The 26,869-nt window shown below is 35.8% G+C and overlaps 2 protein-coding genes across 3 annotated transcripts in view; both read left to right on the top strand.

Moving 5' to 3' along the window:
* LOC142339563 (putative small nuclear ribonucleoprotein Sm D1) overlaps positions 1-26,869 on the top strand; it is a 179,917-nt gene that overhangs the window by 5,837 nt on the left and 147,211 nt on the right. The window lies entirely within an intron of this gene.
* LOC142339558 (UDP-glucuronosyltransferase 2B17-like) lies at positions 7,419-23,072 on the top strand. Of its 2 annotated transcripts, none has more exons than XM_075389689.1 (7): positions 7,419-7,605; positions 11,515-12,344; positions 16,908-17,077; positions 18,132-18,233; positions 19,689-19,827; positions 21,501-21,843; positions 22,418-23,072. In XM_075389689.1, exons 2-7 carry the CDS (start codon positions 11,669-11,671, stop codon positions 22,899-22,901), a joined length of 1,914 nt encoding a protein of 637 aa, XP_075245804.1. In that variant the 5' UTR covers positions 7,419-7,605; positions 11,515-11,668; the 3' UTR covers positions 22,902-23,072. The 2 variants fall into 2 exon arrangements, with proteins under 2 accessions (XP_075245804.1, XP_075245805.1); XM_075389690.1 differs by having other exon boundaries at positions 11,107-12,344.

Genomic DNA, 26,869 nt, shown 5'->3' with positions numbered 1-26,869 from the left:
AGTAGAAACACTACAAATGCGCACAATTGCGTACCAAAAGGATAGAGTTTTTGGCGCACAAATACGCAAAAAGGAACTTCAGCATCAAATGAGCACAGACGAAGTAGCACAATCACAAGATTGCAAAAGAGAAAAGGAGGGGGTTTATGTACGCACTAAGCACCAAATCAAATAAAAAAGAATATCGACGGAGGCAGAAAAGGAACAAAGTGGAAAGAGGGTATTGAGCAAAGAGCGAAAAAGAAGGAGCGCGCGACTGAGAAGCCGACACGGAGCGAGCAAGAGCGTCGCAGATGTGTAACAAAAGCGAGAAAAGAAAAGCGCGGTTTTTACCCGGAAGGCAAAGCTAGGGGACAAGGTGAAAATGGAGAAAGAGTGGAGGCGATATGAGAGGGGGAGAACGGAGAGGAGAGAGAGAAGCAGAGAGAAAGAGAACGGGAAGCGTCGAAAAGGAAATTCGAAATGAAGCGAAGGAGGAGGCGCAAAATAAAGATAGAAGGAATCAGAAAATACGACCCGGAGAAGGAATGACGTACTGAGAAGAGAGTAACGCAAACAAAAAGAATTAATTACAGAGATTGACAGACAAAAGAGAGAGGGACAGTAGCGAGGGAGAGGGAAAAAAAGTGTGAGAGAGATAGACCGTAAACGGAGAGAATGGAACAAGAATACGCATTCAGAGTTTATCATAAATATTGATCATAGTTTTCAATGGCGCTTGCTATTGTCCGGGTTCGGAAAACTAATTTTCCCCGGGTCATGGCAAAAGTACATATAAAGAGTTTTTTCTCAATCACTGATCATGATTTTAGGAGTGGTCTTTTTGTCAATGAGGATGGAAAAGGAAAGGAAAGCGCAGTCCAAAACATGTTTGGGGGGAACGAAGCAAATCCTGCAGAAGAACGGCAGAGGTTTTTAAAAAATGACAGCACAGAATAAGGACAATAGCACGCTGTTAGAACAAAACAAGGAAAGAGGAGACAAATGGATAGAAAAATTAAGAGACAAGCGAGCCAAAATAGCCAACCAGATTTTTCGAAATTACCCCTCATAATTTTTGTTAATCTTCAATGGCAGTGTTTGAAAGTTTCAATGTTCTCATCACGGCTCTTAACTGGAACGAAGGGGTAGAATCCAAGAACATGCAATGACGCATAGGAAAAAGCTTTAACTAGGATAAAAGATTTTGCCTTGGCAGGCAAAAAAAGTAACCCAAAGAAAAACGGACACGACGGCGGCAAAAAGGAAGACCAAAACAAAGTTACCTCGCCCAATTCTGAAACGACACTAGCAAGGACCAGGAAAAATCTTTCCAACTGAACTCTTGAAAACAAAAAAGTTGCATTGACTGCTAATTTGCGGATAGAAGAGTCATTTTTAACACTGTGCTTTACGGGAAATGTGGGATTTGAATGGTCAGTCAGAAAAAAAACAGGGAAAGAAGAAAGACCCTGAAGAAATAAAAGAAGACTGAAACCAAAACCCGCCTACGCCGACCCAAGTCTTAAATGTTGCTAACTTCAATTTGAAAACAGAAACTGCAAAAACAAGAAGCATATCCAGCAACAAGCAGCCGCATAGGAAAAAAGCGTTATGTGAACCAAGAAATTAAAACAGTAACACGAATCACATGTCTTTGACAGAATGGTCGACTTTAATAATCACTCTGCCTCATGAAAATTGCAAGACATGGCCGGGCACGTGAAAAACAGACATAAAAGCCGAAAAAACGCCAACCGAAACAAAATGCGTCCACCCAGGTCTCAAATATCACTTAACATATGGAAAACTGAAAACCAAAAAAAAAGCACAGCACGTAACAAAAAAAGTATGAAGTAAAAATTTAATCTGAAATAGGAACTTTCAAACAATCGAATCAGTCACTCAAGAAGTAACAACGTGTGGTGAATTTTTTAAAATATGCGTCACAGAAGGCTTGGAACGTTGATAGGTAGGCAGACAAAAACCAAGAACCGATCAGCAAAGAATAAATTAACAAACGAGAACAAAATGTCAAATCAAGTCTTATCGTATTGAATCTTTAACAAAAGAAGGACATTAACAAACAGTAAGACGTCATCAGTACAACATAAAAGCACGAAAATCATTGAGGTTTCATGCAATACAATTATTTTACTATGTTTTGGTTTCATTTCAGTCTTAAGTGAGGTTATACAAACGTTAGAATTTAAAAAGTTTTTTTCAATTTTAATAGTGAATTACTAAACTACAGACATCAAACAACCGAAAAAGCAATCAAAAGTACAGGCAGATTTAGGTGATCCTTGGATTAAACATCAAATACTGGATCCTTTTCTGGTCAATATAACAACCGGTATAAATTAGAATCTTTTACCAAAACTATTTGTCGACGATTCTTCAATCGATGTGCAGAAAATCTACTACCTAAAGCGGCGTGGAGTGTATACTCAACCATTACATTCGCAAGATTTAAGCTCGAAATTTTAACAGAATAAAGATAACGTGGTGGAACGATTGCTCATGTTTTCCATCAAAATTCAAATGACACCTATCAAAATATTGAATTTGCTTGTTTTTTGAGACCACGCGTTAACACTTTAACACATTTTTCTGCCTAGCGAAGGACTGAATGTAATTAAGTTTGCAACCCGGTTAACTCCAATTGCAACTACTATAAATTGCTACTGCTAGGCCGCAGAAAGAGCATGCGGTAGATGTTCCATTGATAGCCTCCCCTCAAATCTTGGAACATCAAGTTCGTTTTTTTTGTTTTAAGGGATCTTTTCTGATGTCATTTATCATCCGTTTCACGTTTCAGTCTCCAATCAGCAGTATTGAACAAAATAAGAGCAATTCGCAAAACTTTGAACGAAGAGCAGGTTAGTACGCAGTTGCCAGCAAAATTTCTTTCATTGAAGTTTTTGATATGTTACATCAAGCTGAAGGAAACCGCATGCAAACATTAAATCAAAATAAAGTCGAGCTCAGTATCACCTTTACTACACACAATCCTGCCTTTATTAGGATGTTCATGCATAATACAGTAAAAGCCATGTATATTGAAAACTGAAGCAAAAAACGAGGAAAACTGTGCTTTGAGAGCCAACATTACCACAAAACAAAACAAAGGAGAACCTTAATCTTTGAATTTCAACCGATGTTAACCAGTGCTCAGAGCTGTATTTTCCATACTGGCGTTACAATAGCTATAATCCGGGAGGAAAACAGTTTCATATGCGAGTAATTTGAAATATGAAATAAAAATTGTAAAGAATCTTATTAATTGGACATTTTCAAATTTGTTTTGTTAAACGGACGGCAGTTATTATAGTTTCAACCATTTTAGAAAGGCTTTCAGCACAAAACGGGCTTAAGTTTTTCGTAGAATGCGTTCTCCCAGAATGAAAACTATAACAAACAGCGGACCTTCTTTTAACTCGCACCCAATGCTACGCTAGACGCAGATCAGTTGCTGAGCTGCATTGGTCTTCTAACTGTAAACTAAGGTTGCAAAGAAATTCAACTCGTAAAACCTCTTTTCCACTATGCCAAAGTTTTTACCTGACGTAAAATTGTGAAGTTGAACCCCAGGTGACCACAAAGCAACTTGAGCACTATCTGTGTTGAACTAACGGCACTTCTAGAAAAAAATATCTGTTGCATTTTCACAGCTGCAACGAATTGACCAATTTTGCGGTACATGTGGAATTCTTTCGAGCACGTGACACAAAATGAGATATGAAATCAGCTATTAGGAACTTTGAATCGACGTAACTTCTGGTTCTGTATTATCAAAAGGTTATAAATTGGCGGGTCTGTGCAGAATTTGGCCAACGGAAAAGTATGCAAAACAGTCTGGCAAAAGCAAACAACTTAGACTTTTCACTTATTTTTCAAAAGAACCATGATGTAAACTGCTGAATCCTTGGGTTCTTTATCGCCGAAAAGGAGAAGAAAAATAGGTGTAGACATGATGTGAACACCTTCCACATTTGGGACTACAGGGGCTTCATATCGAGCTGAACAGTCCATGCCCTCAGATTCAATTTTTTTGAACTGTGTCAGGAAACAGTACAAAATTGAATTCGTACATTTTTTTTCCTAGAAAGTCGCTGATTGAATATGATTCCGTGTTTCTTACCTTTGTTGGTAACTTTTGTTGACGGGAAGCGCAAAGGGAGCGCTGCACGAATTTTTATGCGGACGATTTTTTTGGTCAACATTTAGTTGTGATAGGATATTGTCAATTCTTCGCACTCTCAAATATAGCGAAATCGAGCAGACATCATTACATTCTCCAATCTTAACGTAACTAACGTTCAATTGGCAAAACTCTTTACTGAACGAATTTCACCCTAACATAATCCATTGCCTTCCTTTACGCGAACTACTCATTTATGTCATAACCCCGAGTAGTCATAACCCCGTGTAACAGCGGAGTCTTCTAATGAAACTTTATACATATTAAAGGCCAGTTTCTGTTTCAAAATACATTCTTCATTTTGCACTGACTGCAATCTGTAACAGAAGCCTCCTGGAGATACAAATCCGGCCGATAGAAAACATGTTTGAAACTTTGACTGTATTCGGAATCTAAAAAAAGTTTTTGAAATTGTTGAAAACAATTTAATACCGAGCTGAATACAGTTTTAAACGACAAACTCAATGAGTCAAATACGTTTTCACCAATAAATACGTTTTTGCCGGTAATCAAACTTTCTGTTTTGCCCTGATAGAGAAACTTATTGAAGGCAAAACTTCTGTAAGTTAAAAACTTCGGTTTTTACCTTATCATTTTTGCGTAGCCGTAAGGTGAAAAAGTAAATTTTATCTTATCGCTACGCAAAACGTAAGATCAAATTTTAATGCCTGTTAAGCGATTAGTCCATCTTAACATACTACCGCCTTTTGGTTTTTATAGTAGATAAACCCTATTTACTACTTAATATGAATCGAGTCAGCAAAACTTCGTTTTTCATGATGGAAAAGTCGTGTTACACGTTTAAAAGAACAAGCTGGAAAACACTGGAGGCTTTTAAAAATCACGTTTTTCGTGCCTATCAATCTATTCACACTCAGTGGAGGCTATATGTTTTAAGGAACAATCACGCAACCATTTTTCTGGAAACCACTATATAATTACGTTTTCAGCGCTAAAGCAAAATGAAACTTTGCTTTGGCCCTGCTAGTGTGACTTTATCAGTATTGGAATGTAATAAAAGTGGATATTTACGATTTTCGCCATTTACACATTTAATGATTAAAAAGCGTTACCTCATCACTTTGCAAAACGTAAGATTGCTTTTTCTTCATTTGTTAAGAGTTTGATCCATCTCAGCTTCATGCTGAAAATCGCTTTTTATGGTTTTTGAAACCTATTTATAGTTTAATGTATCCGGAGTCGGCGAAACGTCTTCTCTCATGATAGGAAAATTGTATTATACTTTAGATATACCGAGCTGGAAGTCACTGGACGCTTTGCATCTCATTTTTTCAGTGCTTACCAACCTGGTCACACTTATAAATGAGGAAATTTAATTGACATTTACATTGGTTTACACAGTGGTTATCAATACAACAGATCAACAGTTTATGAATCTCATTTCATCAGAATTTTTATTTTTTGCACATGTAAAATACTTGTTTTTGTTCTCCCCACCCTGGTCAGGTAAGAATTAGAAAAGTAGAACTGCACATTAATAAGGCTCTCGTTTGCTGCAATCGTTTTGGCGGCTCATCATAAAAGGACCAATCTGGACTCTTCTTATTCTGAATTGGTTAATAAATCTGGCCAAAAAGAGCGAGTCAAAATCATTGAGGCAGACCCCTTGATCATATCTGTCGACAATGATTGCATTTGTAATGGATCAACCATCTCCCCTCCGATTGGTCGAGCACCCAAAAAGCAAAATAGTCAACTAGGGAGCCGGTGCCAACAACATTGCCGCTGATCCCCGAATAGCGGTGCTTGACAAGGATTGCATCAGTTTGCAGAAACCTTTAGACAACCCCTGCGCTTGGAAAGAACGGTTGTCACTCAACACAGCCAACCGCTTGAGTGTTTTCTTGAAGGTTGCCGATCTTCCGCCAAGAACTTCAATTGCAAGGGGAACAAATGTTATTCCCATTTTTGTGCAGTTATCTTTGTGGAGGCAATATTCTCTTTCATCTGCCGCATCAAGCGCATATCCTGTCTTTGTAGCCGCATTAGTGAGAGAGTTGGATTGCAGCGTCGAAGTAACAGTTACATCAAATCTAGCAGGTTTCCCCGCTTTCCAAGTCGGGACAAAGATGTCTCCGGGGCGCGATCGGCTTCCTGGAATGAGGTTCTTTTTTTCCACTTCTGGTGAGAGATTCGCAAATAAGCAAGCAGACACTATTTTATCTCGAATCCGGTCATGGGTTGCAATTGCGTCTCCTCGACCTTGACACGCAATGGCATGATCCCCATGGATGTCAAGAACTCCTGCTTTACACAACGGGCACTTCTTTTCTTTTCACACTTATTGGGGATTTTTGCAAAAAAAATGGCTAATGAATCATTTTCTTAGAGTGTTTTGAATACGTCGGTGAATTGTGATGTACAATATTAGTGCCGCGAGCTCTTCTCATTTATTTCTAAGTCCTTTGAGTGGCTTGAAGTTTAAAACTACAATTATTTTTAGCAAATTGTTTTGACGGTTATTTTGCAAGACATAAGTCCGGATCTTATAATTTGCCAGATAAAATTTTTTGTGTGGGTCTTGCAAGATCTCACAAGATAATCGTTGAAGTTCGTGTAGTGCAGAGCAAAATTGTTGTGCCCGGAGCCGAAAATTGCATGCCGGATGGCTCTCGAAATACAATTTTTCACGCTTCCATCGCAGAATACGTCTCCCTGAATATTTTTCAAAACGTTGTTTGGCTTGATTTGCCATGGTTAATGTTCGGCGCTACTTAACAGCAAAGGAGAGATCAATAATTAAAGATTAGTTAAAATCTAATGATTAGTTCAAATATAACTGCCCTGGTGGAGGAATGCAAGTAATACCTCAAGTTAAACTTCAGTGAACAACTCGAATAGAGTCAAATAGTTACATAAGCTGTCAAATATTACTGAATTGTATTTTGAAAATTATCGAATTCGTCAAATGCAATACGCTTTTTGTTTTATCGTGAATAAGTTAAATTTAACTGTTGAATTGTTAACTTTTTGAATAACCCCCATTTTAGCGTTACTGCTTCTTATTCCTAATACATTAAAAAATACATTCTTAACACATTGGACACTCGCTATTTGATTTGTTGATCGGGATTTGATCTGCTATGTTTTAGATTTGTGGCAGAAATTGCAAGAAAAGCATTCAGTTTTTACATTGTTTTTCTTTTCTCATACTTTATAGTTCAGCCAATATTGGTATGAAAATATAAACAATATAGCTGTTCATTTTCTCTGCTAAACCGAGAGTGCATTTAATACTCATATCATGAACTAATTGCATTCAACCAGAAAATTCTTGCTGTATTATTATCTGCAAGCTACACATTCAAAATTTTGCACAGTTACTCGAGAGTTTTTTTACCGAACATTCCAAAGAAGAAATTTGTTTCTCAACTACACCTGACGGCTATGTTGTCCCTTAAGTAGGATATAGTTAATTAGTGGCCTTTTTTTGTGCCCTATCATTAAAAATGCGCTAAAAAAATTATGGTGTGATCAACAATAGAGCGCAGTTGAGTGGAAAAAATGCTTACAAAATTTAAAAATGACTGAAAATCGAATCAAAGAAATCTCATAGGCTCAAATTAGCCCAAACAAGCGGTAAACATGAAGTAAGATTGTTTTGCCTCAGTCCTGTACATATCAGTTTTTTATCTCAAACTCTGTTTTACGTTCAACAAATAATGTTAAGATGCTCAAATCAATTGGATTCAATTGTTTGCCCTTTAGACTAGGGGGTTCCGTTTTTATCAGATACCCGAACCGCTTGTCTATTATGGGCTATTTTAATCAGTAAGCACAAGCATCGAAGCGGCCCTTGTTTAGAGTATTATTTCCAATCCTTGTACATCGACACTGGATTTGTCTATTCGATAACGAATTCTGCATTAATTTGTGGAATGCGACTGATAGATCTTGAAAAAAACTCAAAAACTCGTCGCTTTGCGGAAATAGCAGCCATTAACGGAAAGCTTTTCATAGCTGATTTTGAAAACGCGAAGTGGCAGAACGATAATCGTTCATAAATTCGTGAATGCAAATTTGGCGTGGAGTTGTGATAGTTTTTCCCAATAGTTTTTTTTGCATCTTATCGATGCGCACAGGCAGCTCGACTAAACTGTGCATATCAATCTTGCCTATTAGTTGAATTTTCTTTTCTTTTTTTCGTCTGCCATAATTTTTTGTTGTTTTAATGTGTTGACGAAAAAATAAAATTCAATTAAAGGCAAGATTGATATGCACTGTTCACTTGCTTTGCCCGTCCGTATTGATACTAAAGTTACAAAAAACTATTGGAAAAAACTATGACAACACGCCACATATTTGTCATTGTTGATAGTACTTCACGATCCTCGATTTTATTCGTTTTTGATAGCATTTAGTAAAAAGCGCAGAAAAAATGTTTCTTGACTTTTAGCTTGGCTTTGACAGGCTAAAGTGGTTTTGAAAAACTTGATGAACCTCGATTCTTCGCTAAAAGTGGAAAAAACGGAACTTTTGTGAAATTTTGCTTCCTTTGGACGTTTTTAATCAAAACGTTGAAAAATTGTTTGCTTATTAATTAAGTTTTCTGGGCGGAAATAATAAATCGGGAAACATAACTTTTGTGACGTTTGTTTTGAAGATTTCATAACAATTGGAACAAAAATAAGCTAATTTTTTTCAAGTTTCCCTTTGATTTTTGGCAACCTTATTACTGCAGTCAAAAAATGGCAATGCTTGAGAATTTGACAGTTCATTCTAATGACTAGGGAGTTTTTTTTTACCCAACATTCCAAAGAAGAAATTTGTTTCTCAACAACACATGACGGCTATGTCCCTTAAGTAAGATCTAGTTAATTAGTGGCCTTTTTTGTGCCCTATCTTAAAAATTGCGCTAATTAATTGTGGTGTAATCAACAATAGAGCGCAGTTGAGTGGAAAAAAAATGTTAAAAAACTTAAAAGTTACTGAGAATTGAATCAAAGAAATCTTATTGGCTCAAATTTTCCCAAACAAGCGGTAAACATGAAGTAAGATTTTTTGCCTCAGTCCTGTACATATCAGTTTTTTTAATTCAAACTCTGTTTTACGTTCAACAAATCATATAAAGATGCTCAAATGATTTGGATTCAATTGTTTGCCCTTTAGACTAGGGGGTTCCGTTTTTCTCAGATGCCCGAACCGCTTGTCTATTATGAGCTATTGTAATCAGTAAGCAAAAGCATCGAAGCGGCCCTTGTTTTGAGCATTATTTCCAATCCTTGTACATCGACACTGGATTTGTCTATTCGATAACGAATTCTGCATTAATTTGTGGAATGCGACTGATAGATCTTGAAAAAAACTCAAAAACTCGTCGCTTTGCGGAAATAGCAGCCATTAACGAAAAGCTTTTCATAACTGATTTTTAAAACGCAAAGTGGCAGAACGATAATTGTTCATAAATTCGTGAAAGCAAATTTGGCGTGGAGTTGTGATAGTTTTTCCCCAATGGTTTTTTTTTCAAATTATCGATGCGCACAGGCAGCTCAACTAAACTGTGCATATCAATCTTTTCTTTTAGTTGAATTTTCTTTTCTTTTTTTTTTCGTCTGCCATAATTTTTTGTTGTTTTAATGTGTTGACGAAAAAAAAATAAAATTCAATTAAAGGCAAGATTGCTATGCACAGTTCACTTGCTTTGCCTGTCCGTATTGATACTAAAATTAGCAAAAATTATCGGAAAAACTATGACAACACGCCACAGATTTATCATTCTTGATAGTACTTCACGATCCTCGATTTTATTCGTTTTTGATAGCATTTAGTTAAAAGCGCGAAAAAATGTTTCTTGACTTTTAGCTCGGCTTTGACAGGCTAAAGTGGTTTTGAAAAACTTGATGAACCTCGATTCTTCGCTAAAAGTGGAAAAAAAAACGGAACTTTTGTGAAATTTTGCTTCCTTTGGACGTTTGTAATCAAAACGTTGAAAAATTGTTTGCTTATTAATTAAGTTTTCTGGACGGAAATAATAAATCGGGGAACATAACTTTTGTGACGTTTGTTTTGAAGATTTCATAACAATTGGAACAAAAGTAAGCTATTTTTTTTCTAGTTTCCCTTTGATTTTTGGCAACTTTATTTCTGCAGTCGAAAAATGGCAATGCTTGAGAATTTGACAGTTCATTCTAATGACAAAACTTTTCTTAGTATCGATTAAGATATGCAGATTTTTGATTTTTCCAATTTGTTTATTTAAATGATTTCTCGTATTTCTCCTATTCAATAAAAATTTATTTCTCATATTATGAAGGATCTCATGATCTTCTTATTATCATTCATTATAATTTAGTATATGGGCTTATGTTTAAACAGCTTTTACTCAAAAATTTGAAAACAAATTTAAATTTTCATAAATTTCAAAAACATTTAAAGAGCTTCACTATGATTTCTTGAGACCAGCGCCATAGCTTAAAAGGATTGAAGCTTCTCGTATAATTTTTTATCTCGGTTTCGACATAGACTTCCGATTTTTAGGTGATTGTGCTTGTAATTTGTCTTTTCTACTATCTAGAACTATCTTTTGCGTATCGGAGTGAGTGCTGCATTAGAGGTGATCAATAGAAAAACGTCAAAGTTTAGGTCCTAATAAACATTATTGATTGCCTAGTTAAACTGAAGTCACACTAAATTTTTTGCCAAATTTCCCTATGCTAAATGTTTTGCCAAATTTCCGTATGCTAAATTTTTTTAAAAATACATTGAGGCAAAGTTTATTTCCTTTCATGTTATAGAGGTTTTGAAAAAATTAATTTTTTTTAACTAATTAGACTAATTACTAAATTAAAACAAACCAGTTACTCAGTATTGAATAAGTAATAGTTAGAATTAATTTCTATTTTATTTTATCAATTCCTAAGGTGAGAGGGGCTTCTTTAAGGTATTTGAAATGCGCAAGCTAGGTCCGGAGCAGTGAACTAAACAAATTTACTCAACCATGCCATAATACTAAACTGTGACTTGTCCACTTTAAAGTACATACCAAATGTGTCGAATAAACAAACTTACGCGAACTTATCTGAATTAAATAGTCGATGTACTTCTTTGGTACATTGTTCACGCGATAATATTATTGATTACGTTTTAAAGAGCAGCCGTCAAAAAACCGAATTTTGAAAAGCTCCCAAACCTCTGAACTAATTCTTAGACACTTCGACGTTTTGAATTGTCCTAGACAATCGGAAGTTAATAATAATAATAATAATCGAATATGCAATTATAACAAATTATAATAAAGGCTCATTTAGCTATTCACAGATTATTAGATGGTCAAATTATAAATAGTTGAATAATTTCTTTTACTAATTTAGAGAAAACTTTTGATTACTTAATTAGTTTTCCATTTTTTAAACATTTATTTGAAGCCATTTTAATCGGCTTTCTATGACGTCGGCTATTTTATCGTACCAATATCGTTTACTCTAAAGGTCAAATAAAACTCGTATTTTCGAGCTTTCATAGTCCATGCAAACATCTAGTCAGTTTGTAGTTATTTCAAGTTTATTCAAGCGTTCATTAAGAATGAAGTTAGTAATTCCGTTCTTTTGGGGCGTATTTGTTACTTGCCTGTTTGTATTATCCACTGCACAAGATCCTACTGCTACTGAAGCACAGCCAAAAAATGCTGAAGATTTATCAGAAGCTGTACCTTCCGAAGCAGCCGAGGAAACACTAGAAGCAGCAGGGGAAATACCAGCAGAATCTGATGGCGGCGAGAAAACAGTTATTTCTGAATCCAAAAATGAGGAACCGACGTCCAAATTAACTGTAGCCAGCGATGCTGAGAAACCAAGTCCTTCTGAAACTCCTAGAGTTAGACTGGGAGAATTGAAAACGGATTTGGAAAAGGATGATCTCGAGGAGTCCGAAAAAGCGACCTCAGAAGATCCGTTGGAACCGGCTCCCAAACCCATTCACGTGGCATTGGTATCCGGGTGTGATTCCCACATGTCATCTATGACCCCGATGGCCTATTCCCTCCTGCATCACCCCTCGTTCCCCGGCAAGTACAGGGTTACTTTTGTGACTGGAGCCCAGTGCAGAGACAAAGCGGACAAGTTGGGTGCCGATTTCTACGATACGGGTGTGTGGGGTTATCCGAATGAATCGGGTGGAAGTCATCAGAGAGATATCTCTATGGGTAAGTGAATAAATAATTTTTTCTGTTTCTAAAAATTTCTGTTTCTAAAGACAAAGGGTCGTTTATTGCGTGCAGAAATGTCTACAGTCAAATTGAAACATAAAAATTAAACTTAGATCACTTGGATCCATTTTTAGGTGCCTTTTTTAGAGAACCTGGTGTAAACTAAAGTGCAGTGTAAACTAATGAGAAGTTAATTAATATTCCGACGTTTGCAAATTTAAACGGGGAGCGTATTTTCACGAAAACCTGGTTTTTACGTCAAGCCAATTTTCGGTTGCGATATTTCATGTCAGATCCCATGGGAAGCTGAGGCCTGTCGATGGCCCTCGCGGCTTGTTCATACAATTGCACTGTTCTTATATTTTTCTGAAATTTCAAACAATAGTGTAAATTTTTGAGTATTTTGGTTTTTTTTATCAGACACCATTCCATTTTATCAGCGGAATCGTTCATTAGTTTTGATGAGCAATGCTGAGAAATGTGAGCTAACTGGAAATTTTGCCTGTCACAACATAGTCCATTAACTTAGTGGGGGGAGGATCTACATTCTCAACTGTTTTTTAATCGATTTTGGCCGATCGATATATTCATCGTTGAGAATTGTGAGTGGTAATCAGAAAGGCCTTCAATTGGGGAATTTCAAATACAAAAGATTTTATTTTTTGTTTCGTAGAGTTATTCAGGTTTAAACTTTTGGTGCTCATTCTTTATCAAAATGTATTTTGCTAAAATTCGTAGCACTTGCATATTTTTAGTAGACGCGCTACGATAGAAAGATTAGTTTTGGTCTCATTGGTGGATTTTTACAATCATAAGGTAAAAAAACACCTGTTCACAATTTGTTTATTGCATTTGTTTAGAAAAGTCAATTTTCGATTAATGAATGATTCCATTTACTTTCATTTAAAGCCGAATGAACATATATTATGTTTTATAGAATACCTCATGTTTTCCCAGGCTTCGACACTGTTTTCGTAAACTTTTAATTGATTTCTGCCTACATTGGTTGCCCTTTTTGTAGTCTTTTTTATTTCTTCTACCTTGTCAATTTTCCAATTTTCCTCTTAAAGGGAAACAATGAAATCTATCCAAGGCTTTGAGTTCATACCCAATGGCTGTAATGACTTTGACCATTTTTTTCATAAAAAAATGAACTTGCCCTTTTTTAACCTTATTGCTGCCAACTAGTAGCTATGGTTTACAAATGACAGTTACAATTTATTTTCTAGTGAAAACAAAATTACTCCGTTCAGTTGAGTGGTTTTTTTACCAATGGTGTTTATGACAATCAATTTATTCATAAATGTGCATACGAGTTTTCAAAACAAATTGGAAATTTTGGATATTTGTTCGTTTTAGCTCTTTATAAAGACTTGTCATATTTATACAATAATGACGGTCACCATTGGTGTTCAATAGAGACTCAATTGAACATATATAAAGTTTTGAGTTGATGGCTAATGGTTTTTGTGGCTTCGACACTTCTTTCTTGAACGTTTCTAACAATTTTATTTGTTTTGCCTGTATTTGTTCTCCTTTTTGTGGTTGAAAAACTATACTCAAAGTCTCATTTGCTTCCCATTGAAGTGTGATTTTTTAGGGCTTTCAGTTGATATATAGGGGTTTTCTTGACTTGAATATACTTGTTTTTATTCTTCTTCTTTGTCAATTTGTAACTTGCTGTCATTGGTGACAGGTCCCATATTCTTCCTTGGAAAACAGTTATTACCCTTTTTGGTTTTATGACTCAGACCCTTTGTTTTCATATTTTGTGAGTTTTTGATACTGGTCAAATTTTGGTTTTTTGTTGTCATCTCAGATAGTATCTTTTAAATTACGTCTGATCGATATTCAAATGCGGCCAAAGCAAACATATAGACTCTTTGATGTTGATAGATGATGATGTAATTGGCTTTAATACTTTGTGTTTTCGTAAATGTTTTTTGAGTTCTGCTTGTAGATGTTGCCATTCTGTAATCTTATGACTTAGTCTAACTAATGACAGATCCCGTCGGCTTCCAGCGGAGTTATGAGAATCTCTCTTGTTGTTGTTGATTAAAAGCTGATGGTTGTATGACTTTCGATTTTATTTCTTTTCTAAAAATCCAATGGATTTTTGAACTTTGCCCCTTTTTGTCGACTTGTGGCCTAGTCTCGTTAGAGACAAGTCCCATTTGCTTGCTAAGGAGTAAAAGTGAATTGCGTAGTATAGATTTGACCTGATGGTTTTTTGACTTACTACATTTTCTTCAAAATAGAAGTAAAGCTTTGGCCGTAATTAATGTTTTTTTTCTGTTTTTTTTTGTTGTTTGTCTTGTATCATAGTCTTTTTATTAATAGCCGCGAAGCGATAGCGGCTATTATTGGGGACATCGCGGTTTTTTTACAATTCAAAAAATTTGAATTGTATTGGGGCGCTGTCTTTTTTTTTAAGATCTGTTCACACATTTTCATGATTTTTGAAGTCAAATTGGAGTGGTGATTTTGGTCACGCCGAAACAGGAAATGGAGCGAAAAAGCGAGTGGTTTTGCGGCGTGAATTTTTTCGCTCTAATTTTAAAGTAGAGTGAGAAAACGGTGTTTGAACAAAAATTCGGTTTCTCGGTAGTGGTTTTTTGTTCACATGCGGCAATTTCACTCTGATTTTTACTGTTTTTTCAATTTTTTGGATCGGATTTTTTTCTAAATAGTTTTCCCAATCATTTTACAGCTCATTCCGGACCTAGTTTTTTGTTAGAATCAAAATTACATATCTCACTAGTGGTTTTTTGTTCTCCATAGCAGCATTTTGACATTGATTTTCTGTTTTTTTTTGTTTTTTTTTCATCTGATTTTCTTAGAAATGGTTTTCCCAATTCACTCATTGTCCGTTCTAGGTCTAGTTGTTTGTTAAGTCAATGAAAATTCTTTGAATTGTACGTCAGGACTTGTCCTGCTATGTTTTTTTAATTCGTCGTCTCCATCGATGATTCTTACGACCTGACTTCTTGGAATTGATTTCTTGGAATTGACTTCAGTGACTTCTATTGCTTTGTAATTAAAATTTTTGTGCGTGACGTTATTTCTGCTTTTAGGTCAATTGCGTGACTTACCTCACTCAAAAAATGACTTCTGAACTCACCTATGGAACTTTAAATTTTATGAACATTTTTTTATTAAAGATCAATAGTGTGCATCTAAGTAGTTGCAAACTTATATGCCCTAATTCTTGAATATTAGTCTTGAGTTTTTAATTTCGAATATCAATTTTGAAAAAGCTCTCCTTATAGACCGTATGTGTCACAAAATTGACAGTCCGAATCTAACCTGAAAAGTTGAGTGGTCTATTAAAGGACTGCTAGTCTATCTTATTTCTTTAGTTGTTTCAATTCATGGAAGGCCACAAGCGTCTATCGCGGCTATTTTCCGGCAATCTGCCGGCTATGTTTGACCATTATCAGCGACTCTCTAATGCAGCATGCCATTATTTATTTCATATAGTTGTTTGAGTTTTTTACTTAAAGCCGTAACTTTTTGTTTTTACCGAAGACCAGTTGTTTTTGAACAGCATCTGAGTTTTTGAAAGTTTTCTATCTCTTTATTTGATAGACATTTATGTCAAAAATGTGCATAACCTGGGTGGGAATATTATGTTCGAACGCACACTCCGTTTATTCAATATACCACCACTCTTTCTAAACCAACCATATCAATCGTGTTTGTAGATGGAGAATTTATCAAGGCTGTCATCCATGTACCCGTTTACTGTTATTTTGCGCCGTAAAATTACAGAAGCTATGCAATCAGTCGTTTCTATGTCGCCCTAGGATTCTTGTTGAGAATAGGCTTTGAATAAGAAGCAGTTTTGATGGGTTAATTTTTTGTTAAGACACTCACGTGCACATTTTAAAATGCAGAAAGTCTGCAGTGCCAGAAGTCAAAATTCCAGAAGTTGCTACTTAGCCAGAAGTTGAGTTTCGTTGACTTTCGTCTGCATTACTACATTTTCTTAATTAATATTTTTTAATGTTTTTAACCATCAGCTTTTAGCTAACAAATACAAGAGAGTCTCATAACATTAATTAGAAAATGTACAAACACGTCATTTTAACACGTTTCGTGTTTTAAGCATGGTTAAGTGACTCTGCAGAAGTCACTTCGAAATTCTGACTTAAATTCTGACTTCACGGTTCTCGATAAACGCCAGAAGTTCTCAGTGACTTCAAGCAGAGTCACTTAACCATTACTTCGGATACAGCCGACCAATTTGTCAGCAGCTTGCGAACGGGTCATTTCACTTTTCAAAAAGTGTTTGACTTCTTGAAGTTGCAATTGGTTCGCCACAGGCTGCATAAAATAATCTTATTTCTCAGTGAACCGATTAAAAATTGCGTGGTATTTTTATGTGTAGACTGTAATATAATCCCGACGGAAGAATTGCAAACAAATTGAGACTGATTTTCCCAAGGATTGGGTGTCAACAAGAAAACAATGTTAACATCTAATTACGCTAACTGTCGGCGCCTTTTAAAAGTCTAAATAGCTGTGGGCATTTAGTATCTATCATGGAGCGTTTTGCAGGTCCCTTGTTGTACGGGTTCCCAGCAGTCGAGTCGTTCGTCAAGGATGACAGACCTGACCTGATAGTTGCTGAGCTGTTCAACGTTAGAGTGTCTCTGATTGCAGAGTTGAACAACATCCCGTATGCTACCATGTGGGCGGGGGCAACTCCCCATCCCGCCATGTTCCAGGTCAGAATTGTACCTTTTTGAAACTTTGAGGTCGGTTGATATAATAATTTCATTGGAAAAAAAACGTAGGAGCTGAACATGACATTCGGACGTATTTTGCATTTTAATTGTTTTCGAACGAAGTTTGAAGCAATTATTGTACACGTGTGTGTGTTTTCTTCTTCATTCTTCGCAAGCACGGGCAAGCCTTAAAACGACAGAATCTCCTTTATGCTGCGCCAGATTTAACAACTGCGGGTGTTTTAAATCTTGCAAAATGAGTGTTTCAAATTTAGGCTACGTAACCCAGGAGCTCGAGGCTGAATTTCGAAGTGACTTAAGAAGAGTCAAGTAGCCTTGCCTGAAACATAATGTAGCCAGAACAATGATTATTTGAATGATGGTCTTTTAGGAAAAACAACCGGCAAAAATGTCTAAAAATTGAAAAAATAGCAACAATTATTACTAAACTTACATAGAAGTGACTTTTGGACGGTTTGAACTTTGATTCACATTTGTGCTTTTCATGTTTGACTTTTTCTTTTGTGACTTTCACTTTATTAGGCGTAGGAGTCGTAACAAAAAAGAGATTAAACAATTGTGGCAAAAATGCCAGGAGTGTAGTTAAGTAAAATTAAGTTAATTAATTCTTAGCTCGACCGAAGAATGATGAATTTTGCCCTAAAATAAGGTTTAGTAAAATTTTTAAATCTGACAAAGTTCGCGCTTACAGACCCATAAGTTTTATAATGTTTGTTATCCGAAAAAAGTTTACGATAAAAATTTTCAGTTTTTTCGGGAATGTGTATTTCTTTTCCAAATCCTTTAGATCTTTAGGAAGTGAATTTCAATCGTTTGATGCTGATTTTATAATTATACGTTATATTTTTAGAGTGGGATCTATATTGCAGCTTCTAATGTGATATATCTCAAATTTCGTTTTCAAAATTTAATTTTATTTACCGAATAATATTAGTATCATTCGGTAATTCATATTATTAGTCGAAGTTAAGCACTGTGAACCGCCCCCTGTCTTTTTGGGCAATTGTTCTGATGTGATTCGGATATTTTTTAGGATGGGCAACTGTTGAATGCGGGCATCGCGGGAGTGTTTGTACCGGGTCCTGACAACCCAAAGTGGTTTTTGGATATGTTCACTGCCCTCGCTTTCTCACAGGTATGTTTGGAAATTTTCAGCCTCAAATTGGTCACCAAAGAAAAAATTTGCACAATCAATAGCAATTTTTTTAATAATTAACAATGTCTAAACCCCAATAGTGTGGTGCCGACCCAAGCGAACTGTAACAAACTTTAAACTCTACGCAGACCTTTTGTTGGCTAACTTCATTCTTCTCTCATTCTGCTCAAAGTGCTTGTAAGCGGCAGCTGCTCAGCGTAACAATATATCATCAACTTAGTCAGTGTCGGAAAACGAAATCAAAAATAGAAACGGGATAAACCCATAAAGCCCAATTTCAGGTGGGCGCTACTTGAACTTTGTTCTTAAGAGTCCTAGTTACCATCTGTAATGCTTATTGGTAATAATACTTGCCCCTGTACGCTCTCGCTAAGAAACAGGAGTATGTCGAACTACGAATTGACATCAAAATGGTTCGCACTTTAAAATTATTTTGGTACAGGAATCAGTTTCTTTTCTGTTCTTTCAAACGCAATCGGGATTTGGGAATCACTAGCGGCTATTTCCCGGCAATATGCCGAGTATGCTTCCAGCTTGAACCCTATTGCTCCGTAGGTTTTCAAAATGTTTCATTATTTGGTAAGCGTGATTGTCGCGTTTGTGGTCAGCCTGACCAATGTTGGCTGCAATGATGGTACCACGTGAAAGTTTCAGACGCAAAAAAAGTGGCCATAGTCCCCAAAAAGAGCAAGGCTGCTCATAAAAAGAACAGTCTGAATTGTGGGGAGTAATAAGAAAAAGGGCAGCTGAGAACTGGCCGAAGTCGCCTAATGCTGTTCCGCTGAGATTACGCAGGAACCAAAATTATTAATTATCACGTTCTTCATTTGCTAAATATTGTGGAAAAGAACATTTTCACACGTTTACACGTTCTCCATGCTGAAAAATTGTTGACCGAAAAAAAGAATCGATGAAGTTCTTTTTTTCACGCTGTAACGTCGAGGTTCTGGAACCCTTTTTTCCATTGTGCCTATTCTTCACGCGCTGCCAATAACTAGTTGGCAGTGTGACTATAGGAACCGAGCTGAACATGAACGCTTGATTTTATATGCACATTTTTATATCGTGTTGCTTTTTGTTGTTTTCTTACACCTATTATGGTAAATTTAAGTAATTGGTAACAGAAGCTTTTTTTCTAATCAAGCGGTTAAATTACACACTTTAGCGGTGAACTTACATAATTTCACCGCAAAATTATGTACGAAATTTGCTGTGAAAAAAAAACAACTTTTCACCGCTTATTTTACATATTTTTCCTCGACCCGGGTTCAGAGCGGTACAAAAGTGTTCTTAATACAGTCATTAACGGCAGAAAGCGCACTTTGGTCAACCTCGCCAGCCACAAGTCATTGTCATGTCGTTATCACTATTGTCGCTATGACATAGTATTATCACTCTCTATTGATAGATTATTTTGTTAATTTACATTAACAGGCAGCTGTGGTGTGGGGATTGTTCCAAAAGGAAGCGAATGATCTGTTCAAGGAGAAAATGAAAGAAAGCGGAGTGTTGGATAAAGATTTTCAGGATATTTTCCACATCTGCAACTCCTATCCGTCTCTCGCACTAGCAGGTTATTGCAGTGAATGTTTCGAAACCTTTTCATTAATGCAACCCAACCGCTTTTAATGATACCCTTCTTGCCAAATTGTGCTTTTAAGTGATAAAATGAGGTAATCACTTATACGATATGCTCGCTTTATTGCCAAATTCATAGGTTTCTGTTGAAGACTGCCATTATAACACCGGAAAACTTTTCTATAGGACTTTCAATTGTCCTAAAAACATTAAATAGTAATCAATGGTAGCTTATGAGTTTTTTTAAAGAGAGAACCGAATATTCTAAGTAGTTGAGTCATTGGGTAGGAAAATTTTTTGAAAATTGTCTTAATTGGGTGATGGACCTAAACTGATGTTGCAAATGCTCAACTTTTCTAAAACCTTTATCTTTTTGGAACTATTATTTTATACAATTGATTATTGGCGTCAGGTGGATTTTGAAGTACAATGTAGAAGTGTTTTAATTGGGTTTCGCCTAACGTTCATATAATTGTCAAAAGTTTTTGCTTAATGGGTACGAAAATTGGCTTCGCCTGATCGAGCTTTCGCGTAGTATTCTAATTCCCATAGAAATGCAAAAATATTACATCACGGGTTGATTGTTGCTAGTAGTCATACAAGGATCATATATGATGTCATACAAATCATAACGTATTTCCTGGTACGATACTTGCATGACTACTGAGCAATCATGCATGATCCTTGCATGACTACCAAGAAACCATATATGACCATAGTATGATTACCAAGAATCATACATCTATTTTTCATAAATATTTTCGTTTACCATATATGTTTTTTTAAAATTTTGTTCGGTAAGTCTTCACCTATGTGATTTTACCGCATCACTTTGTGATCCGCCAAAAGACCCTAAGATACAATATCACTTGCAAAGTTGGGCCCTAAATACAAGAGTAAGTCCAAATATATAACTAAAGTTTTGATATTCTCTGGAGCCAGATAATACCTGTAAATGCTCATTTATAAGAGACATTATTTTTATATAAGCTCAAATTTGTTGTGTGAATATGTTCAAATTGCAAAGTTATTCTTTTAGCGCACACAAAAAATCAAATGCAGAGCTCAAATCCAATACAACAATTTAATATACCCTCTGACTACCGTGTAAGAGATTTTTTGGCACCAGTCAATGTTTATGTGTCACATATGACCTTGTATGATTTCCAAGAACTTTTTTTCAGCTTCGATGGAAATGAAAATTATACAGTTTTAAATCGCTGAAATTTTTTGTTTGACTTCTGCATGATTTCTAGGAAATCATATATGATCCTTGTATGACTACCAAGATGTCATACAAATCATATATGACCTAGTATGATTACTGTGAATCATATAGGACGTAGTATGACTACTAAGAAATTTGTATGATTAGCAACCCGAAAAATTTCACAGATTCTGTTGTTAATGCTATCACTCTGCTATTCAGTTGTTTCATATAGCCCTGCTAATTAACTAGAGTTTAAGTTAGCAGAAATTATAAGATTTTGTCGTAAAAACGTAATCGGAAAAAATTTTAGTAAAATTTTGAACAAAATTGCACTACATTAACCATTTGCTAGCGTACAGTAACATAGAGAAACCCAGCATAAGAATAATAATACTAAGAGATGACACGATTTCCAATCCATGAGATAAATCTGGGCATAATAAACTGTCATTTTCCAGGTCCGCCTATCTTCCCGCTGAAGGAGGTCCCAGAGAAACTCTACATAGCCGGGATGCAGCCCACAGAAATAGCCGATCCTAATAAGATGTCGAGTGAGCTCAAATCTTTCATCAAAAATAGCGATCGCGATATTCTGTATATGGCACTGGGTACTTATGCTGTGTTCACTGACAAGCAGTTCGATGTGGTGAAGGGAGCTTTTTTGAAGCAGAAGAGATTTAATGTTATCTGGAGTCACTCAGCCTGGACTGAAGAAAAGGACACTAAGGACAGTTACGACAGGACTCGCCTTTACATCAAAAATAAACAGCCTCAAAAGGAGATATTTGCACACGACAAAGTGTTAGTAACTAGCGGCGATTCTGTATTTTTTAAAGAAAAAGAACTTTTTTGAAAGAAAAAACAGTCTGAAACTACAAATTGATCCATTTTCTGCTGAGTGGTCACGATTGTTTTTTTCGCTCTCCTTTTGAACGACCTTCAAGCTTTGAGGAGATTATTCGCTTTTATTCCTGATTGTTGAGTTCGGGAGGGGTGGGGGCTTGGAATTGCTACATTTTTAGTAAGTTTTGGCACCAAATTTGGCCATTTTGCCGATTAATTCAACTTCTGTACAAAAAAATGATTTATTTTTCAATTTGTCATCGAAGTTGAGGGTATGAATAATTTTTTTGGCGCCTAATTCGATCAAATATCTAAATTTACGCTTTTTTGTTGCTTTTGTTGCAATGTTTCAAATGGTAGTTTTGTATGGGATTTCAGAAGAAGCATCTGATAACGGACTATGCGAAACGCAAAAATTCTAGTTTTAGCCAATTTAGCGCCTTTTTGTTTAGCAGGCATCGTCAGTAATTACGAAAACGTTATCCCCCCTCTCCCCCGAAAACCATATATAGGTATAGTAATTTGTGTTTAGCAAAGTCTTTCTGTCTCATTGCGGCGCGAGTTCCATGATGGAGGGGGTTAACAACGTCAAAGTGTTCATCGGATGCCCCCAAATGCGTGATCAAGATCTGACGTCACAAGTCATCAAACGATACGATTTCGGAACTGTCGTTTCCAAATCACCCTCCGAATCTGAGATCCTAAAGGCTGTCGAAAACATCTACCAAAACATGGAAAAGTACCGAAGGAATGTAGCGAAAGTCAGACACGATTCGAGAATAGATTCTGTGAAGAAATTGGAGCTTTTTGTAGACTCGATGGCCGAGAGGAACGAGACTATTATGTTTGATGTTGAGAAATCAAGGTACATGCCGTTTTGGAGAGGAGCTGCATATCTTCTGATGTTCTTTTCGACTATTTTAGGAGCTGCCCTGTGTCCTCTTATTCTAATGTGTTACTGCTGCTGCTGTCGGAAGAAAAAGGCCGCTCCTGTTGACGTCAAAAAAACTAACTAATGTTTTTGCATTAAAACCCAAATACCAAACTTCCAGCTAAATAAGACTACAAAATTATATTTTCTTCACATTTTCAATGCCGTAACTTATATAGGCTTATATGTGCCGTAACTAACGTATATATACTTAAATTCAGATAAAATGGCTAATTTTAAGTTTTCGGATCGGCAAGGTCTATGTCCAAATCAGAATTTTTGAATTTCCAGGCCACTGAATGTAGAATTTTATTAGGCCACTGACTGCTAACTCTACCGCAAAAGTCGTTCAGCAGTGGTGTGATGATAGTTTTTCATACTTGTATTTTAATAAGTTGCTCTTAGGCCATTTAAGTAGAACTAACCTGAACCTTTCAAACTTGGTTCGGCACCTGTTAAAGTTAATAAAAGAGAAAACATTGCTTCTTCTTCTTCCCATCTTCTTAAGAAATGTAGAGATTTATGCTGGCCTTGTTTCAATTTTTAACATGGCATGTCAACTAACTTGGTGCCATACTCAAACTCTCTGTGCCTTGAACCCATGTCCATAAAAATTAAATGTTCTTTTCGAAAAAAAAACGTTTGGCTAAATTTGGTCAATATTGATGGTTCTACTGCTTTTTTCTCACCATCTGAGATTTAAAAGCTTTTTCCTAAAATGGATGAATTCAAATCATTTGAGTCATCATAACGAGCGTCTACCGGTACCCAATAAACAAATAGTTACAAAGAATGTGACTGGCACCTCCTCTCGTCTTTTGACGCCCAATGTGGACATTTTGCTTAAATATTGTGTAAATAGTTTCTACTTAAATTTTGTGTGAGTAGTTTCCAAACGGCATTTAAATCTACTAAAATGGACTATAGTTCCAAAAAATGCTTTTAGTGGTTACTTTAGATGTTAAGGGATTTCTTAAAACTTTCACCATTTTTGACGTGAAGTGAAATCTGAGAGTTTTTATTAGAAGCAGTTTTTGCAAAGAGCAGTTAATACTGGATTTCACATTCTAGTACACGTATTTAAGTACCAATACTGGAAGTATTTTCTTTATTTAAATCATGCCATCGAGGCAAAAAATAAAACAAAAATGCCAACCAAATGGTTGAATTGGTCTATTCAATCGGCAACTTACGAAGTAATCAAACGAGCAATTTAATGAAAAAAAGGGGAGAATGTCTGCAAACTGGAATGAAACTTTAATTTTTATTTCTTCACAAGATGGAAAGAGAATGATATCCATCATTTTTTTTGGCATCGGTAATGTAAATTTATGTATGATGTACCCCAAAAAGTATTAAGTTTCTCTGATTAATTCGACAATCATCATAGATAAAGAATTCTCCGCTTGAAAGATAAATGGACTCAAGTTAGTGTATTTTTATTTGGGCCAAATTCGAATCTGTGAATGACCAATATTTAGTTGCATTATTTCACTATTTTCGATGCTTTTACAAAATAACGTTGAAACAGTTATTCCATATAAATGCTGAAATTTTTTATTGTGAAAATTTATGGACAATTTCCAGCATTTAGTGGTAATTTTACAACTTCGCAATATTCCATTTAGTCGGGTTTAAGACGAACTCGTGCCATTTTTGACGCTTTGTGATAATTTTTTTCCCAGCGAGCTCGTGCAATGTTACATGCAATTCCTGAATTTTGTTTACACTTTGTTATGATAAAGACATAGTCACTTTTGTGACCTCAAGATAATGTTAATTGGTAATTCTAAGACTGCCTACGTCGTTCTCCAGCACATTGTCCTGTCAGGCATCTGTGTTTCTAATAGATTCAAGTTCCTCTTAGTGCTCTCTCTCTCTCTCTCTCTCTCTCTCTCACTGTTGCAGAGAAGACTTACTTCTGCTATAGGAGAAGTGCAACTCGAATATTGAATTGGGTTCCTTTCGTCTTCCAGAAAGGGTTCCTGGATATAGGCCCAAGTTCAATACGTAGTTTGGTGCTGCATAAGTCCACAAATTAAATTTTCGCAATTTCAGAGTCCTAATTTTATCGTACTTTTTCAAAAGCTTTATGCTTAACCAATCAAATGTATTGACTTCAGAGAACTGATTGTTTGTTTGTACGTACGGCATCGAGAATGGAGTTTGAATTACCGGTCATCTCTTCAGAATCCTCTATTTTGTTGTGCATAAAATCTTTATATAACCTGACATAATTACATTGTTCAGTTATATTATTTTTTTTGTTAAATTACACACATATGCTTTTAATAAATGAGAAGCTTAGTAATTCATTAAAAACGTGAATATAATTTGTTTTATGTGGCTATCAAGTACCTACGCCCGCTTTTATCATGTTTTCTGTTACAAATCAAGTTAAACTTATTCTCAAATATGGCTTGTGCCAAAGCCCATAGTTTATGTTTGTTAGAATATCAGATCTGGAAATACCCAAATCACTTTTCACACAGAGGCTACCTAATTTTTGACAATATTGGTTCCGTCTAAGCCATGACATCCTCAACAGAGCGGAACGGGAGGATCACATGAGCTTTTTGAGTGTAAACGTACTTGAATTCTCTAATAAATTTAGCAATGAACTGAACGCTACAAAATAATTTGAATCGGATTTCAATTTTCCAGTGTTTACCATAAAATTTTTTTACATTTATCTTGCGCAGTGCAAAATGTAAGAATGATATATGTTTTTTTATAAAACAGTTTTTTAGCATTATATCACAATTTCTTGACCTGGTCCCGAGCGCAGGTTTGTGATATCTTTTGGGATCGGCTGCGCATTTCGGCTGTAATTTATCATGCAGAATACCTCCTTCTCTTTAATGTGTACCAACTACATTACATCGGAACTTAAGTCTCCAAAACTCTAATTAAACGCTGGCATGATTCAAATGCTTCCCAATCTATATCCAGATAATTTCCAGAATTGTGATTAGATGTCCCTTACATATGTTCAGACTTTTCAGTTTTTATCCAGACAGCTGCCAGACAACACAATGCTTTTCAAATCATTCACAAAAGCCTAGGCCGAAACCCACCGCAGTCCATTCAAAATGTCTCCATAAATTGAGTTTTCAGTTTACTTGTCTCAAAGATAATCTCAAGAGGTTTAAAATCGGATTTGGAAGTTCCAAGAGATTTAAAATTGTCTACCGCCCATGAAATCGAGGTAACTGTAAACTTAATCAATTTTTTCCATTTGTTGTGGACTTATAATTTTGTAAATTGCGCTCTTTATTTGCTTATACTTGGTTTTTGAGTAATGCAATGGTCATCTTAGATAAACAATTCGTCACCTGAAAGGTAAATAGACATTGACTTCAATGTAATTTTTTTACACCCGGAAAATTTTATTGCGGGCCAAATTCGATTATGTGAATTTTCAATGTTCATTTGCATAGTTTAGCGGTCTTCAATGCATTTATAATAATTGTTTAATATTTTTTGGTTTATATTTACGTGTTGAAACAGTAAAGCCATATAATACTGTTATTTCTTGTGAAATTTAACGGTGATCAGCATTTAACGGTCAATTTAAATAAATTTATAATATTTCGTTTTTTTTCGGATTCAAGGTAAGCTCTTGCTAGCTTTTGCGCTTTTTGATCAATTTAAAAGAAATTTTCACCTTTGTGACCTCAAGATAATCTTAATTGGTAATTGTAAATGTTCCCTATGTCAATAATTCGCAAGCACTTTCTTGAAAACAATCCTGTCAAGCATCGGGTTGTCTGCTGGACTCAAGTTCCTCTCATTGCTCTTCCCTCCCTCTCTCTCTTTCTTTTCTCTCTGTGTGTGTGTGTGTGTTGCAAAGGAGAAACGACGTCACATCTACTTAAGGATAAGTTCACCTAGAAGATGAATTGGGCTCTTTTCTTCCTGCTAAGGGGGTTGCTGGAAATAGGCCCAATTTTTTACGTAGTTGGTGTTGCATAAGTCCGCGAATTATGATTTTGCATAATTCAGAGTCCTTTTTAAATCCCACTTTTTCATATGCTTTCAGTCTAGCCAGTC

This window comes from Convolutriloba macropyga, chromosome 5 (genome assembly GCF_964194025.1).
Source record: "Convolutriloba macropyga chromosome 5, txConMacr16.3, whole genome shotgun sequence".
Classification (NCBI taxonomy): domain Eukaryota; kingdom Metazoa; phylum Xenacoelomorpha; order Acoela; family Convolutidae; genus Convolutriloba; species Convolutriloba macropyga.
Note: the sequence above shows the minus strand (reverse complement) of the source record. Positions and strands in the feature narration are given on the sequence as shown.